At 36.5% G+C, this 19,266-nt stretch overlaps 2 protein-coding genes across 8 annotated transcripts in view; one reads left to right on the top strand and one right to left on the bottom strand.

Annotated features, from left to right (window-relative positions):
* Nucleotides 1–4,212, top strand: part of LOC149084670 (uncharacterized) — a 183,596-nt gene extending 179,384 nt beyond the window's left edge. For all 7 annotated transcript variants that reach the window (XM_089235085.1, XM_089235086.1, XM_089235090.1 and 4 more), the window contains one exon: nucleotides 44–4,212. In XM_089235085.1, the coding sequence (XP_089091211.1) occupies nucleotides 44–862 (819 nt within the window). In that variant the 3' untranslated portion in view covers nucleotides 863–4,212. The remainder of the gene's footprint in view (nucleotides 1–43) is intronic.
* Nucleotides 4,213–5,098: 886 nt separating this feature from the next.
* Nucleotides 5,099–19,186, bottom strand: LOC149084672 (transmembrane protein 243-like). Its single transcript, XM_089235091.1, has 6 exons — nucleotides 19,057–19,186; nucleotides 17,195–17,434; nucleotides 12,026–12,076; nucleotides 9,850–9,969; nucleotides 7,565–7,711; nucleotides 5,099–6,198 (listed from the first exon to the last, which is right to left on the bottom strand). Exons 2-5 carry the CDS (start codon nucleotides 17,393–17,395, stop codon nucleotides 7,583–7,585), a joined length of 501 nt encoding a protein of 166 aa, XP_089091217.1. The 5' UTR covers nucleotides 17,396–17,434; nucleotides 19,057–19,186; the 3' UTR covers nucleotides 5,099–6,198; nucleotides 7,565–7,582.
* Nucleotides 19,187–19,266: the final 80 nt, after the last annotated feature.

The following is a 19,266-nucleotide window of genomic DNA, read 5'->3' on the forward strand; positions in this document are numbered from 1 at the left end:
GCGTCCAGTATGTGACCCCTTTTTTCACTTGACTCATCCACAGGTTGTCGAAGAGATAGAAGAACAGCAAGCGGATGGAGCACCCGGGGGTGGCAGCAGGTACCATCACAGGCGCACTACAGCTCACTTCTCGATGCCCGACTTGACCCGGGATGTACAGGCGGCACTACCACCGGCCCAGGACAACGGCAACCCTTGCGATCAGCAGAGCAGCGGCAGCAACACCACATCGTCTTCCAAGAAGCTCATAGTGAGATTTAGTCCGGGAACGGCTAAGCTTCCGCCTTCTAGTGACGAGGAAGGGGATAGCGTCCCTTCGAACAAAGTCGAACGCAGTCGCTCGTCGTCCACGGTCAGCGAACGCACACTTCACAACAACAACCAGGGCGGCAGTCCAAAGCTCCGCCCTTCCAGGACTAACGACCTTCCTTCGTCCACGTCGTCGTCGGGCAACAACACGACCAGCAGCAACAAGAGACTTTCCGGCATCCTGCGCAGCAGGAGTTACGGAGACCAGTTCGAGATGGAGTCTTCCTATCAGAAAGCCGCCGCCGGCCACCCGCACAATCGACGCCCCCGAGCGTATTCGTCAGTCGACAGGACTTCGTCGGCTCGGCACCACCGGTACGACAACGACGACGATTACTGCAGCACGTGCTCCAGCTCGAGTTCCGAAGAGGACGATCCGTACAGGCTACCCGCACGTAGGGCCTATGGCGGCGTCAGGATATCCTACGTCAGCAACGATGCCCTGGCGGTCGCGAGGCAGCAGAGATCGATGCAGAGCTCGTCGAGAGATGGCACCAGGCATCGACGGAGCAGTAGCGCCAAAGACGACAAGCAGAACTGTATCGTTTCTTGATCGTTGTGGTGCGATCCCCGCGCATCGCGGTTGTGTATGTGTGTGTGTCCACAAGTACAAAGTGTGCCTCAAACCGATTCCAGTCAAGCGGTTATTTTCATGATGACAATCTTCCATTACTCATTTGTGTCTGTATTGTGCGTGTAATATATTATAATTGCTGTACATTCGGCTCAGTTTATAATTGCTGTGCTGTGATAAGGATATGTGTCTTCTATTGTGGTGGTCTTTTTACAGATCATCTGCAGCCTTAATAGACGTAGTATATTTTCAAGCTATTACAAATGATATTCGGTTCAAATGCAGAACAGGGCCCGCCTAAATTATTTCGCCAATCGTGCCGCCATTTACTTTTCTTAGCAACCCTACAGTGTGACGAAATGCGGTTTTAATAAATAAACCGAAGAATTTCGCTTACTAAATATTGCACACGCCACGGTTCACATCTTAGCGACACGTGTAAGGATATAGGACCTCTTTTGGCGAACAATCTTGGCATTGAATAACTCATGCCGCCAAAAAGTGGACTGTTTTCTGCAATTTAACCAAAAATTCTGCCTTCATCCTAATGTTCCAGCCAGGGGCGTCGGAAGTGTTTCTAAACTGTGGGTGCTCGTCTTTAGTTTTATATCGGAAATTTTAATTTCTGAATCAATTCTGGGGGTACTGGGATCCATGCCACAAATCACTATTGGATGCTTGAGTACCCCCGGCTCCGACGCCACTGGTTCCAGCTGCAAAAAGCCAATAAAACAGCAACAGAGGAAGTCGCCACAGTAATCGATACAATAAATTTTTCAATGGCTCTTAATCATGGGGCTTCAATTCCCCTCCTCCACCCCCCCCCCCGGAGCCGACTGATCTAATGTATAAGCATATATATATATATTAAATCATAATTGTCCCATCATCGTCTTGCCCCCCTTTCCCCAGCCATCCAAGTCTACTTCCGTCTATATTCTTAATCGAGAGACCGACGGTAACAAATTAATATCAATGTTATAACTAAAATTATGTAAATTTACAGCATTTTTATATTGAGACAGCATAATGTTTCTGGGGCCAAATTCACATGGATTTACATCGCCGACCGTCACTTCTATTGAATGCAACTGTTGAATTTCATGGATTCAAAAATTTCACTAAACTGAAATCCAATTTTTGGTGATTTTATATAAACTTAATTTTTTGATTATATGATCGAAGGATGGGTCCAACCCTTCTTGACGATGAGTCACCAAGTATGATCAAAATCTCTTGCCGATGCGATGCGTAGATGAAAAGTAAGAAAAAAACTACATTTTGGCAACACTTTGAGGCATGGAACCTACCTACATGGGAATGCTCAGAGGCGTATTTACAGGGATGCTAAGCAGACTATGGCCAAGGGCAAACAGAAATAAGGTGGGCAAGAAATTTAGATCAGGAAAAAGACTCGTTTAAAGGGGTTCCCTGAGAGTGCCCTGCGTTGACAGTGCAATTCGAAGGCGAGACAAGTAATTGAAAACGATGGCAACAATTTTTCCAAATGGCCATTAAACGACGCCGTGGCACACTCTCTTTGGTGAACATTCCAGGATGCAAGGGTGCACAACCTTTTCAATCCGCGGGCCAGATATGAGGTGATTCTGCCCCTCATGGGCCAGAAACTGTTATACATATTATATATATATGATAACCATATGACCTTCATTTTATGGGACATTCCCGTAATTTTTTTGTAGTCTCAACTTTTTTCATACATAAAATGTGAAGTTTTCTCCATTATTTTCATCGAGGCAAACTTGAATTTATGAAATGAAGAATTAAGATTGTTTCTATGACAGAAATTATCGCCTTTGACATTTTTTTCAGTAGTAATTTGGAACTTTACCTGCCTTTGACAATTTTTTTTTTTTTTGGTCTTGATTAGCAACTTTACTTGTCTTTGGAAATCAATTAGCTGTTATTGCCATTTCACCTTTGACAATTTTTAAAACTTGGGCTGTAATTGAGAAATTTATTTGCCTTTGAAAATTTTTTGGGCTTTAAATGACAACTTCACTTGCCTTTAAAAATTTCTCTGCTGTAATTAGCAATTCACTAGTCTTTGAAAATTTTTCTGCTGTAATTAGCGACTTTACTCACCTTTGAAAAAATGTTTTGGTGAGAATTGGCAACTTAACTTACATTTGAAAATTTTTTTTTTTTGGTGATAACGCGTCTGGATCGCAATTTCCCGCATCCACGGGAAATCAGTAAAGGAAATATGGTCAGAAAACCTTTCGTGGACCGGATGGAACCTCTTGGCGGGACAAGGTTGTGCACCTTTGCTCTTAAGTGTCTTCAAACCAGTCAGGAATGCATTGAATGTGGAGGAAAAAAGGAAACAAAACTGTCAGGTTTGATAAGAGTCTAAGACATGGTGGCATCTTGGGACCAGCCAACAAAGTATAAAGTAAAATTTTAAGATATAGAGTGAAAAAATGTACCGAATGCTGAAAATTCAAACGACTTATATGTATATATTTGTGCGTTACTTTATTTTTTTCTAAAACTATTCATGTTGTAGAAATTTTCAACTTACATTTTCGCCTAAAAAAAGGATTACACCATAAAAGTTTGATGAAAGATCTTTTACAAAACTTTAAAAAAAAACAATTAAGCGTATTGGTTACATTCGAGCGAATATAACCAATACACTAATTGTTTGCATTTTTTAAGTTTTATAAATAAAAACTTTTATAGTATAATCCCTGCCTAAAAGTATTATATACCGTACTCTTCTTCCAAATTCTTAGTGCTATTTTGTGGTAACTTTTTAGGCATTATTAGAATTTTTATGACCATACCGACTTTTACTTAGTGCTGATAGCATGAGTGCACAAACTTTTTAGGGGGGCTTGCAGGATATATCATTACCTAGGATTACTTTTTCCTGTCAGTATATAAGGCTGAATATTTTCTTTAATGGCCGTGTAGAAGATGAATGTTTCCTTCAAGGACCGCATCAAAGCCATGTTTAAAACTGCTTCCTGGTCGTATGAAAATCTCAAATGGGCTAAAGTTTGTGCACCCATTTTAAATATTATACACAGTATTTCACATTTTTGATGACCTTATTCCGATTCTCTACATGCTTTGTGCCTCTTGGCATATAAATCTTTTTAGAATTCATAAAATTGCTCTTGAAATTGTTTTGAAATTCATTTTTATGAAAAGAAAAATTGTCTTTTTCCTTTTTTTTCCGAAATGATTCGTAAAAATTTGATACATTTCAGAAATTTTGTAATTACTGTACACTGTAATTGTATGCAATGAAGAATTTTTAAATATTATTATAGCTAGAATAAAAGAATATTTGTCTGGAATTAGTTGCCGATGCTTTACCTTTGCTTTAATAATAATAATTTTCTCATTTTAATTTACAGTATAGAGTCTTATATAGGCTACAGATGTTTACTTTGTTTCGCAAACCTCTGAAAAAACTGAAAATGGATTCGCCCAAGTTTGTGACACAAAAGATCTATAAGTTTTTTTTTCCCTTTTTTTTTCGATTCAGGCACTTTCACTTCAAAGATATTGAAGACAGATGCGGTACCAGTATAACTCTGACAACATAAGCACGTTGGGGGCCACATATACACTTACAACACACATTCCAACTTGAACCAATTCATCAGAAATTCCGCAGGGGAATATGCACGTACAGTTAAGTAGTAGTAATTTTATCTTAGATGAAATATATAATGGGATTACCAATTGTCCCATATTGAATTTTTGACATGAATACGTCATTTAAAATTTAAATCTTTGTGTGTCTACAGATAAATCCTGTGGAGAGAGAAACATAATGGTACCATACACTGAGGGATGTTGATATAATGTCTGAGGTTTGAGTACCAGGTGCAAGTATTCTTTCATAACAAAATGATTTTATGAAATATCTCAGGAAGAGTGCACAAGATGGAGATAGTTGAGGAAACCCCCCCCCCCCCCACAAAACACCCTATGTATATAAAGCCCACGAAACAGTTTTATTGCACCTGCAACAAGGTTTGAAGACATATTTACGTTTAAACTTGTGGCAGTGTCAATGACGCAGCCTCCACCCACATTTTAAAATAAGAATTAATGTTGTCTCACCCCAGTTCACAAGATCAATCTGTCACCAAGGTCAGTCTATGGTGACCTTATGTTGGCAACAAAATACCATCAATAAAACTTTTAACAAATCATCATTGAAATGAATCAAAATAAGAGTCGTAATAAAATATTTATTATCAAAAGTACATCAACACACTGAGTGGAATGATGTTTTTGCTGTGCCTTCTCTGATCATCTAACATAGTATTCGGTAAAGAGGAAAAAAAAGCGGTGTATAAAAATACTTGCTATGCACATAAATGTGTTGCAATTTCATTTGTCCAGTAGACATATATACAAACAAAAAACATGGCCTAAGCTTGTTCGCACAATCGTTTATGCTGGAGATTTTTGTTTTCATCAAATTTCAGTTATATATATATAACAACTTTCAAAAAATCTCCAATCTCTCACATCAACATTATTACATGGAATGGTACAGTACGCATGCAATAAATCATTTAATATTAATAACCAGAGCCAGTAACTTTAGAGGTTAGTGTCGCTTTGATTAAAAGTTAACACTGTAAAAATAATAAGTTGATCGAAATCTTTTCTGGCAAGCCATGATTCTAACAACACTGTTGATTTGATATGAAGTACACAAAATTACAATGACTCAACATGAACAGACCTCTGACTCACTGCAATCGTTTAAAGCATTCATTACAAACTGTGTTATCAATCAATGTCTGAATTAAATCATTGTGTATATATATATCTTGCTGAACTAAATAATTAAAGCGTGTAAGGGCATTTATTTCACAGAAACAAATGGTAGTGTACCGTTTTGAAAAATCAAAGTTAGCGAGCAAGTTAATTCTGATTTTCCACAATGAATACATCGAATATGTGATAAATCCAAACATGGCACACCAAAGCTACACACAAATAACAAATAATAAGTTACTAAATTGGAAAAAAAATTACAATATAGCATAATAAGTAAAAAGATGTGTCATCCTAAAAACTGACTAGTTATTGGCTATATGTTGAATCAGCTATTGAATGTGGATGAATCAAAGCAATCATTAATAACACTGGCATCAAACTTTTATAACAGTTCTGATGTCCATGAAAACAAAAGGCACACCTATATGATATATCCACACGTAACCCAAAAAATGTTCTAAATACATAAAGTAAGAGAAAGATGAACGAAGCCATCTTATCCATCACAGCTTGTTTATAATAATTCACTGGTTTCTATTCTGAAATCATAAATTAACAAACCATAAAATTTTCTGCAAAGCAATGGTTCAGGAGTTTATGAAGCATGGTATATGCATAAAAAAAATCCCCGTTATATTATATATGTTATGACAAATTTATAATTAGACATAATCATATAACTTACATCAATTATTATGCATAATCTGCTTTATTACATTCACCATAATACACTTATCTTCATCCGACAGTTAATTCTTAACCTTAGAGGGGTGACTGCCAATTACGAAAAAAATGTTTAAAATGTTGTCATCCCAGAAAAAATACAGTGAAACCTTGATATGATACTCTTCCAATCAAGTAAAAATATTGTTGTAGAGGGGTTACCTGAGGGGCGATGGAAGGGTCCGGGGGAGCTGTAGAAGCTTGGGGTTTAGTATAGGATTCTATGAGTTGGCTTGAGGGGTGGGGGGATGATGAGAAGAAAAAAAAATTTGAAAAAGGGGGCAATGGAACAAAAAGTTTATGAAATTATGATTTGAATTTGTACACAACCCATAAAAGCTGGTAATGACTGATGAATTTTTCCAATAAGAGCAATGCCTAAAATCCATAAAATTTAACATTTTTTCAATCAATTTTGGTTTTGAGAGAATGTGTGCTCAGTTAAAAAAAAAATGCAAAGACTTTTAATGTGAATATGTCTTATAAATCGGCATGATTTTTGAACCTCACGCAACTACATCAGACTTTGAATCAATAACTTCTGGACAACATGTGCAAAAACACTATGTTCAATATTTTGCAAGAAAAACATATTTTAAATGTTTCTAGTGAAGAGTTGATCTCAGTATGGCATCATTAGATAACACAATAGTGCTGCAAACATGGCGTACAAAAACTGTGGTGTCACACATCAAAAATTGGTATGGCATGGAACCCCTAGCCTATCACTTTATGTGAGGTGCCATTGGATTCGCCTTAACATGTTCTTTAAGAATGTAGTGAAATGAAAGCCAATAAGGAACATTTGAAAAAAAAATTATAGTATGAAAATTACAAAAAAAATTAATTTTCTCTCAAAATAACACAATATTTGACAAATGAATTTTTGAAACTTCAGAAAATGTTTGTGAGGGTGAAGTGACTTTTGTGGGGATTCCAAAAACTTCAAAATCACCAATGCTTTACAACTTAATGTGTCCACGTTAAAAACTTGCAATGGTGTCTCAACACAGCCTACCCTAATTTTTTTTGCTGCAATACTCTATTTCTTTTCCTATAACCACTGCACTGCTTATGTTTTCAAAAGGATAATTTTGATGGCTAACACTGTCTGAGACTATGTTGCAAATATTAAAATATGAAAATTTATGCAGCAAATAGATTGGCAACTATTTTACTTACTGTCCAAATCCTGCATGGCTACGTTTTAAATGACCTCTTGAAAAAGTATGAAAGTGCACATATGCTCAGCAAAACCATGGTGAAGGCATTGTAATAAATTAATCCTCTGAACTTTGGATCAAGATCCCCTTGCCTGTACCAATGTATCTGAATGGCAAAAAAGGACAAAAGATAGTGTTATCATGAGTTATAATTTCAATAGCCTTTCCAACATTTAGGAAACACAAAAGAAAAAAAATATATTATTTTTTTAATATTTATCACTTGACTGTTCAAACATAGATACAGTGGCATCTTTAACAGATGGGAACAATGAATTAGTTAAATAGGGGTCATTAAATCATTGGAGAGTTTCACAAACACAAAAATATACTTCCATTACTAATTTTTTGCACATTTCTAGCAATGTCTCATAGAACCCTGGTTTGAGAAACACTGCCATAGACTCTAGGGCAGGGGTTCTTAACGCTTGTGTTTCTCAGATTCCTTTACCCCCTTAAATGATATTCAGCACATAATGTAAAATTTTGATCCAACCTCAGGGGACCCCCCCCCCCCTGGAGCATCTCCAAGGACCACCCTACCAGGGGTCTGAATACCCTTATTTAAGAACTGCTGCAATAAGGCCAAACAGATGCTACAATACGAAATTGGTTAGTGGGTGCTGCGAGATCACTAAAATTGCAAGGAAAGCAAGTGCAAAGGTAGCCTGGGGCCCCAAGATAAAAAAAAATACATTCATGCTCCCTCATCAATACAGTAAAATGATATTCAGACACCAGTTTGATATAAAAATTTGTCTGTAAAAGAGGGGGGTGACTGTTAATCAGGAGTTTGAAATGCATACTTTTATTATACAAGAGGAAATTATTATTTGGCCATAAAAGAGGGGGTGATAGCATCTGACAGGTGTCCGTTAAGAGAGATTTTACTGTATTAACTAACATAGCAACCAAGGCTCTGAATTCTGATGAACAAACAGCAGTTACGTCTGATCGAAGGGTGCCCCATTGCTCTGGTGAACCTAGGAGGGCTGCCTAGGGTCACCCATCCTGCCCAAAACCCTGAAATCACAGTGACAACTCTGCACAAATATCAATACGAGAATGTTGACACAAAACCTATCATCATTAATTACCCCTACATACTTGTCTATAAACTGAGTTTTTTGTTCAAAAAATTGGTTCCTATAATGTTACTTATACAGCATTCCTCCAAAATGAGGCTCCTGGCCAAGCAACGCACAGAAATCCCTCCTCCATTCAAAAAAAATTATGGTAATTGCTATGTGAAATCATTTCTAAGGGTGAGCCCATGCATTAAAATATATATGAAAGGTGTTTCCAAAAAAGAAAATTTATCAGTATCTATCTACACAACACAAGTACACCGGTTTGTTGGCTGTGAACGGTGGCTATCTTGTATATCTGGCCAGCAGACTGAAATATTGTACACTCATGTCGTTGTGGGGAATTGGTCAAAGCCGTCCACAGAGTGAAGGTCGTCAAGGATACACAGTTAGTTGGTTTTGGAACGCACTGATGAATGGAATCAAAAATATTTCAAAGGTTTTAATCACTTTTCATGACTTTTATATTGCAGAAATATTTTTCTTTTTTTCACTAAAATGCGTATAATTTTTGGGGTCTAACGGATTGTTAATTTTTCTCAGTTTTGGTGGTCCTCAAGTGGGAGGAGAGGTCGGCTCATACACAAGTATGTACAGTAGGTATTCCAAAGTTTACAGCTCCTAAAATAGGGGCAACTACTACTTAACCGTACATGCACCTTGTACATTCCTCTACAGAATTTCTAATGAATCTGCACATGCCAGAGAATGTATGTTCTGAGTATATGTGTGGCCCATAAGGTATTTATGTTGTCAAGTTGAGCTTGTTTTGTGTTCATGATGCCATCTGTCTTCTATTTTCCGAAGTAAAGATGGAAATGCTTGAATTTTCATGTTTTGTTGGTCTGCTTGCTCTCTGCGGAGAGACTTCAAATGGGAGACTGACTTGCACTCACACATCGAAGCTGGAAAACTACAGAAAACTAACTTCAGCCGAACACCACTGTGCCATCAATGGGGCTCAAACTTGGATCCTCATGACAAGAGTCCAGCACAATGCCCTCACGACCGCCCTGGACTAGGGACTGTTGCTATAACCATAGGGACAATTTCTTTAACCATTGTTTTCATTCCTCAGTGTTGTATGACATGTGCTAACAGCTGCAAGTGTTTCTTTACACTATTGTAATCGAGAGGAAGGAATAAGGGTACTCACCAAGACAACATGCGCTATAAATATGAACAGCATACAGACAGCAAAGTATATATGCAAGCCAGAAGGAGGCCAGGATTTGCCATCAGTTCCTGGAGCAAGGAAAGCACAAATGAGAGTGACCTGGAAGACAATAACACTTTTTTTTTCAAACGAACTTATAGCACAAAATGTTGCAAAATTGTTTTGACAAAAATTATGTTTTAACTCTTCTAAATTATGTCTGAACATGATTGTGTTTTCTTTCTTCACTGCACACCAGTCATATCACCATATGACATGTGCATTCATGTGTAATTCCCTAACAGTTTCATTGGGGCCCAATTCTCTCTGTCTAAAGAAAGAACTCCTGTGGTATACCTGGACTATTCCACAGTCCCTCCACTCTGACTATGACTTTGATAGAAACTATAATATTAAAATGTTTTTAACCTCTCTTTAATTCTGTCTGGGAGTAGCATCTAATATTGTACTCCAATCCTTTCTTTTGTGGAGGAGGCTTGGTGGAAAAGACAATGTGAAGGCACCATCTATGAGTAGTTAGTTGCCTCAGGTTCGAGAGAGGAAGATTTCTTTTTTGCCAATCTTTTGAATCAAACCTATTGCCCAATGCTTGCCTCCACAGTGGTAGCTGAGCATGTTACCACTACACTACTTGCACCCTGTATTTTGCTAAGGTCTTTTAACTGGTGACCTAGCAGTATGAGAGTGACTGTTGATTGCTGTAATGTGAAGTATAACAGCTATAACTATCATACAAATTTTTGGTGTTTCAGCAAGTCTATCTACGGGTATATCTAAAAGAACCAACCCATTATGGATAACCCAGGTGTGGGTAACCAAAAAATATTCGTATGAATGTGTTTAATATAGAGCAGTGGATTATGCTGGAATACAATTCTGCAGTACTGTGGGAAAAAAAATGTTATTTTAAGAAGTTTAATTTTTGAAAAAGGGGAAAAAAATAGAAAAATCTAGAGAGGCCTTGTTACTACTTTAAATTCCCTTCACAGGTTGCACTTCAAGAATTTACATAGTCAGCTGCAGGGCCAAAACCAGGAAACAAATATTTACTCTGCAACCTGGAGCAAGTATACATTCTTCTGCCCCCCCCCCCACCCCAATAATTTTGAACGATCAAAAAGAAAACTCTGCGCCGAAGTCACCCGACCCTCCTGCCTCCCTTAGTTGTGTGGCCCTGCTTGGCTGACTGATTAAGCCACGGGCGAAATGTGGCCCTCCGACCATTTTGCCGTGGCCCTGCCGACCATTTGGAGAAAATAGTCATTTCTACATAGAAAAAAGATTGAATTACAAAAAAAAAATTCATTAAAAGAGCATTGGCTACTGAAATCTGTACTGTGAGATACTTTCATTTCTCATCATGCATGAGCAACAAGCACATGTGTAGAAACAAACTCCTAATTTATTTTCAGCTTTTCTTATACTGTATATTGGCTGCTTTTGTCAAGAACAGAAGTCTTCAACCTTTTTCAAGTCACGAGCACTGCCTGTACTCATCATCAAAAGACGAGCATCCTTCCAACAAGTTTGACATACGAATATATAAAATAAGAATGATTTTAATCCCTGAATGCAATTTGTACAAGTTGTTTAATCAAGAAATTGATTCAGAGCTTGCAAACATGAAATCAGACACAAGCATAGATCACTTTGAGTACTTCAGGGGCACTGGGGGTGCAACAGGTTTAAGATGCCTGGTCTAGAACTCACATACTTGATGTGAATTTAACAGTATTTTGATTGCTACGTGAGAGCTACGTATAGCTGAGATGACAAGTCTTTGTCTCACTCCTATGCCTAATCCCAATTTTCTTATCTCTCAGGCAATTACGCCTATTTGTGTCCAAATAGGACTGGGGAAAATACTAAGAGTTGAAGGTTTCAGAAAGATGAATGTTTTTGAAGCTCTCTCAATACTATAAATATCTAATTCTACCAAAAATGGCCTCTAAAATTCATGAATAAATATAAAACAGTGTCGAAACAGGAATTTATGACAGCAAAAACCACAAAAAGGGTATTTTTTACCCAACATTTTTGAAAATAGGCAAAAAAAAAAAAGAATTTAAGGCGTTTTGCCTGAATTTCCAGGCTCTACTAATAAGATATGATTAAAAAAGTGCATCTTTGACAAACAGGTTTTACAATCACTTACCGCAAATAGTAATGCAGTAACGCATCCAACCAATAAATTCACAACTCTGTCCTAGAGATCAAAACGAATGATAATTACGATATATACTGCAAATATTTCAAATATATGAAACAATGGTTTCATTTTACATTCCACATTTCATGCTATTTCAATCCAACCTAATCAAAATTTAATTACACACATGGTAAAAATCTGTTTATTACAAGTCATTTTAACACTTTTATTGTCATTTATGTCTTCAAAAGATCATATTTGTATTGTAATGTTTAATCATTTCACTAACACTGGGGCATAATTGTCCCAGAGGCGTTTTATTATTTCACCATAGCTGCCAATTCTGAAGAATGATAATTAGGAGGGGTTTTGCATGGATCCAAATTCTGTTCAAAAAATAATGTGAAAGGTATTTTTGGAAAAAATTGTAGGCATTTTTTCTTTTTCAAAAACATGACATTGTGCAAGCCATTGCCGACTAGCGCCCAGTCACCGATCATTGCCAACTAGTAGGTTAAACAAACTGTAATTACTACTCTCAAATCAAAAAAAATTCCATCAGGCCTGAAACACGACATATTAGTCAAAGCAGATACAATTCATCTCATCAATTTTGAATGTTAGAGAGCTGAATTGACTCTTCCACCAAAAATGAAATATTTTTTGTGATTTGACGCAATAGTCACAATTTACATTATGTTCCTGACAATCCTTTTTTTTTTTCCAATCCTTTTTCAATTTTTTTACTGTATGATCAACAGTACTTTGTCAAATACAGTTCCATGCAGAACACACAATGAAAACTATAAAGCAGTGATTCCCAACGTGGGCGTTAACGCTCCCTGGGGGGCCGTAAAAGCTAAGGGTATAACATAGGATCCTATGGGTTAGATTGCGTTGGGGGGGATAGGAGAAAAAAATTTCTGAAGAAGGGGGCGATGGGGCAAAAAAGGTTGGGAAACTATGCTCTAAAGCATAAAAAATATTCAGTGGATTTTTTTTATCGGGAAAGCATAGTTAAGGCTTTAAGGGGTGAAGTCAAGTGGCGAGTAATTTTGGTATTTCAAAGAGTTCATAATTTTCAGAATGCTTAATAATCTCGGAAACCTGCAAAAAGTAATTTTCTTTTAATACGACCAAAGAAGACAGCAGATAGGGTAGTCAAAACAATCAGAATGCAAGAATAGAGAGATCTTTGAAATGTTCACTAGATGGAAAACCTGATGAATTGAATTTGAAACATGGACTACAAAAAAAAAATGTGAGTCTATCACTGGTAAAACGTTGGCTGAACATTCTGGAAGTGTTTGATTGCCTTTCAAGAAAAAAAAAAATTTATTACTTAATTACAGAAGGGGGAGAGGGAGAATTATTACAATCTTCCTATTGACAAGAGAAACACTCCAAGGTACAAATAGGTCATATATAATGCAACAAGGCTGAACAAGTGCCAGGTTGCCACAGCAACTAAAAAATTGGCATTGGTGCCTAAAATTTTCTTAGCGTAGTTATCAAATTTCAGGCTGAGAGCAGAACAAAAATGTTTGGAATTTATAGCAGCATGTCTGCCAACACGAAAGAGAGTCATTATGCCCTGAAAAAGTCAAAAGAAGCATTATTTTTGACGTTTTTCTTCAGGTAGAAATGTTTCAGCCACCTAAAAATTTTTCTGGTGCCTAGATTTTTTTGCAATTTGTCCAGCCCTGTAATACACATATGAGGTATTACAGGCTCCTATTGGTAGTTATAAGATAATTATGGTGGAATCTCAATAACTTAACATCTATTATTCCTTTGGTTGGCACAATACTAATTTCAATGTAGAGGAAATTCTCTAACTTGACACATGTTTGGCTTAACTCCACTTAAGTCGATTATGATTTTTTTCCCCCCTTTAACACGACTGGTTTTCACAATTGCCTGTGTGTTACCAGTTCTAAGAATTTTTCTACATTCTTTATGGTTATTGCAACAATCTTTTGTTTCATTGTTGTCTATGATGCATCCCTTTTATATATTAGAACTCTATGACGGCAACAAAAAGGCATGGATGTCATCAGATATTTTCAAATAATGGCAGAGAAAGCTCTAAACAGAAAGTTTTCAAGTGAAAAAAGAAAAGTTTTATTTATTTTGGATAATTTTACTACTCATCTAAAAATAACAGACCTCTCAGCAATCAAATTATACTTTTTGCCATCTAATTCAACAGCACTTTCACAACTGCCGGATCAAGGAATTATCCTAAGTATGAAAACTTTTTACAAACCAAAAAAAATTGTAAATGTTGGAATGGATGTAAATATTTCTGTTTTAGATGCTGTTGAAATGATTGATTCTGCATGGAAGACAGCTACAATTCGGAACCACTTCCATCATGTTGATTTTTGTTTCAAGTCTTTGGAAAATGATAATTTCCCCGAAAATTCCTCAGATTACGCGAGGAGAGAGCATAAATAGAGCTACGAGTAATTCTATCGAAGATGAATTTGTGAACTTTGACTCTGATCTTTGAAACTGCAAGACCTTTAGAAAACGACACACACAATATTCCATAATCAATCAACCAAAGAGCAAGTGCTTCATGTTTCGAAGAAATAGAATCACGCAGAAAGTTCAGATGAAGAAGTATCTGCACCATCTCCCCATGATGCATTAAAAGTGTCGATGTGATACGTCACTTCCTGCGCACTCAAGAAAAAGCTGAACAATTGCGGGATAAACTGAATAATCTAGAAAAAAAAATTTCCTCTTCGGAAAGAAAACCCAACAAATATACCTCATTATTTTTCATGAGATAATTTTTTTTACATGTTTTGATCCTATTATGAAACAACCCTGAATTAAAATTAATAAGAATTTGTATTTTATTTAATGGAATTGTTTGAATGTATATAATTACATACATAAAAATAAAAACGATCAGACAAAAATTTAGAGTGAAACTCTGCTAACTTGACATCCACTCAAATTGACATGTTCATCGATACTTTTGGAGTGCCAAGTTACTGAGAGTCTACTTTATTAAGGTATTATAGGTTCTTACGGTTAAACACAAAGGTGAAAGTCTGATGCTTCTCTGCTAACAGTGTTGATATGCTTTACTTTCTGAGAAAACCACAAGGAACAGGTTTTGTTATCAAAATATACTTTATAACCACATGTTGTCCTTTACGACATGACACATGCTCACAGATACTCCAGTTCGACAATGATCGTAAATATAAGTGAAAAGTTGTTCGACATTACTTGAAAGCAGTGGCATATTTACGGGGGGGGGGGGACTTAGCAGGCTATGGCCTAGGATGGCAAGTTCAGAGAGACAGCAAATTTGAGGAATGAATAGCCAAGAAAGTTAGTAGAAGAAAAGGAGGTTGGCAAAATTTGCATAATCCTCAATAAATCCACCTCTACCTGGGCATCAAGGTACTAGATGAGTAAGTGACCAAGAGTGCCCTAGAGAGTTTGCAAGCAGGTGAGTGAGTGACAGAGCATGAGCAAGCATGTGAATACTCAAAAGTGACTTAGAACATAAGCAAGCATGTGAATACTCAAAAGTGACTTAGAACATAAGCAAGCATGTGAATACTCAAAAGTGACTTAGCGCATAAGCAAGCATGTGAATACTCAAAAGATTGACCTAGAGCAGTGTTTCCCAAAGTGGCAATATCATCCCCAGTGGAACGATAGAAGCTATGGATTCAACATTGTATCCTATTGGTTCATTTGAGTTGGAGGGCGACGAGAGAGAAAAATTGCTGAAAGGGGGGGGGGGGCAAAATAAAAAGTTTGGGAAACTAGGACCTGGAGCAGTGTTTCCCAAAGTGGGGGATAAAATGATTCAGGGTGCAGTATAAGCTATGGATTTAGTATCTAGGATCCCACTGGTCATCTTGAGTTGGGGAGGGGAGGGAATAAGGAAAAAAAATTGTGAAGAAGGGGACGATAAAGCAAAATGTTTGAGAAACTATAATCTAGAATGTGTGCAAACTTGTGAATAATCAAAACAGTGACTTAGAGTGCATGCAAGCATGTGAGTGACCTGGAACATGTATAAACGTGTAATAATAAAAACAGCGGCCCATAAAGCAAGGAACCATGTCAGTGAATGACCAAAAGAGTGAACATGTGCATGTATGTTAGTGATCAAAACAGTATGCAAACATGTGAATGACTAAAAAAGTGACTTAGAGAGTGTGTGTGTGAGCTTGGGGGTGACCAAAAGAGTGACTTAAGGCCAAAACACACCACTCTGACATGATGTGATAATCATGTAACATCAGAGACGCTATGAATTTTGATTCGTAGAAGTTATATGACATAAAAATTATGTGCCGTGCGATTCCCACATCACAGAATTTACACGAATGAGAATTCACAACATTCTATCAGTATAGCTTGTTTCAGCCTTTAGAGACACAGGTGTACTTGCAGGAGTGGAGGGAGACCAAGCTGCTTATAGCACAGAATGGCATATTCGAGGAAAGAGAAGTCAAGAAATTATAGTAAAAGAAGAGAAGGGCAGCAAAATTTGTGTAGCCTAAGGTGGCAAAACCATAAACATGCCTCTACTTGAAAGGCAACAAAATGAAAGTTTTATGGATGGTGAAGTTAGAGCCATAACTTGAATACTATCATGCATATATGGATTGGGTTTGATAGATAAATCAAAGATATAAATTAAGTTTGATGACTTTTTCAATTGCGGGAAAAAAAATAATATCCCATGGTCAGTGGGATATCATTATTTTTTTCAAAACTCATTAAGTCCATACCAAAACATGGCAAACAGTTTTACAACGTAAACTGCTTCCAACAAAGTGTTGATTTATTGTACATTGTTATAGTGCCCATGACATGACAGGTTTTACTATATATTAGTTGTTTGTGTCAAAAAAAATTATTACTAAATTATGTTATTACTACTTTTGAGCCAGCATAAAAGTAAATTTTTTTCTGAATTTAAATGTTCAGATACACATTTATTCATTCATAACAGTTTGTAATGAGACTCACTGTTTAGGTTTCATGGGATTAAATATTTCATTAAAAAATTCAAATACAAATGTTGCAGATACATTTATGGGTGTCAAAAATACTTATGGGTGCAACTGTAGATCTATGAACACATGGTTTATAGTGACATATGTTTATATAAGCATTAATATACATTACTCTTCTGTTGGACACGCCAAAAAGTGGTCTATCTGGTAAATCGGTGGGAAACAATGGACGACTATCCCGAGGAAAGCTGGTGTTTGGCCTCACTGGGGTGGAATGATTATTCGGTTGCTCGCTCATGAAGGATGGACGGTTTTCTTGAGGATAAAACAGTGGCTGGCTCTCTTCTTCGGCACCTAAAACTGTTCTGTCCATGATAGTGAACCTTTCATCTGATCTATTTTCAACTACAGACTATGAATATAAAAATATTATTAAAAATAGTTCTATTATAATAATAAAATTTGATGCAAAAATTTAACTTTCTTCCTTCTTTTTCAATTATAATTGAATTTATGGACACAAATAAAAAAAGAATAGAATTTAAGTAAAGTTGGTGAATGTAACTTTTATGAGGGTACTTTTCCATTATAAACATTCATTTGGCACTTTTTTTTGTCCTGGCTAACACTTTTCGGAGCAATTGGCACTTTTTTTTTTTGTCTTGGCGAATTCCCACTGCCAGTTTGGCTCAGCTTCTTTCCTGGCGAGTTTTCTCTGCGTCCGTTTGTCTCTCTCATGCAACCACATTTTTGTTACTCTTCAGTTGAAATCGTACGGTACTTTGAGTGATACTGTGATTATTCTTCAGTTCTGGTTATTTACATCTCCATATCAACCCAATACGCGTGAAATAAAGTTAATTTACAATAAATGCCTAAAATGCTCCTTTGATTTTATTACAAGCGGATCCACCAGTACTATTAGAGTTACAATCGGTGAAACAAATTCACAACTTAATTTTCTATATCAGATTTTCTATAGCTGTTCCCATTTGGGAACAGATATAAGCTATAGAAAAATCCCTTTTCCTTTGGCGACTTTTCTTGGCAATTTCCTTCCTAGCCTAGTTTTTATATTGTTGGAAGATCTAATTTTCACTCTCTCTCTCAAGATTTACATTCATATTTCTATTTTCATGAATTTTTTGCACACTAGCCGTAAAAATTTTAATTCCGCAATCCATGTTTTTATTAAATCCATCTTATTTCCCCCCCCCCGAACATTGTGTTATTTAAAAGAGAGTCTAAATCCTGGGTTTTATTATTTCCAATCTCGTATCTGACCTAAGATGTTATATTTTTCATCTTGATCCACTTATTTAGTTCAAGAATGTTGTTTCCTTTGTTATTATTTTTGTCTATTTCTTTTCCTCTTTTTTACAACCAGAGTATTATCATTATTTTGCGATGAGTTTGTGCTTTTTTCTTTGGCAAGAAAGATGTCCAAAAGCATGACTATTTCACTTTCGGCGACTTCTTGTCCAGCTTTTGGACGTTTTTCTCGCTAAAGGAAAAAAATCTCAAAAGGGGGTACTAGAGCTGTTTCATTTTTTGCGCTATAATTTGATATCATTCTCTTTCGCTTCTAAGTTAGTTTTTTTAGAGACCAATAGTTGAATCAAATACTTGGCAAAGTGACATGAACTCGGTCTAAAAAAAAACTAGGGTGCCAACTGAATATTTAGGGAGCCAAATGCAGTTTCCCCCCCCCCCCCAGACCAAGCAATCCAACATACAAAATTTTACGCACCACCACCAGGTTTCTAGTCACCCTGGTGACATGGGATTTATCAAGCCCCGTAAAATACCTACATCCGAATTTGGGACTTGAACCCAGGACCTATAGATTTCAGAGCTACAGATCACTTTTATTGCACATGCTTTGATATGTTTGTCAACACAAGTTTTAAATTTTCAATGCAATTAATATATATGAAAATATATCAGAGGTAATACACAGTTTATAATGAATGAAATATTGATATTGAATATATTAATAAAAAAATAATGGTTGCGTAGAGCTTTATTGCTCACTTTTTATTACGCGAAGCACTTCGAAACAGTGGATGGCATGTCAATTTCATCAATGGATGGACATTGAAATTCACCCGTATAGGAAAGACTCTTTTCTGTTTACAAATTCAGTCATGTTTATCACGAGACTAGATGAAGTGACAGGACCTTGACTCTATTCAATGCATTTAAAAATAATAATAATAAATAAATTACTTGTTACTTCATTAA

This window comes from Pholcus phalangioides, unplaced genomic scaffold, assembly GCF_987345545.1.
Source record: "Pholcus phalangioides strain wild (caught in Gottingen) unplaced genomic scaffold, Ppha-v1.0 ptg000008l_1, whole genome shotgun sequence".
NCBI lineage: Eukaryota > Metazoa > Arthropoda > Arachnida > Araneae > Pholcidae > Pholcus > Pholcus phalangioides.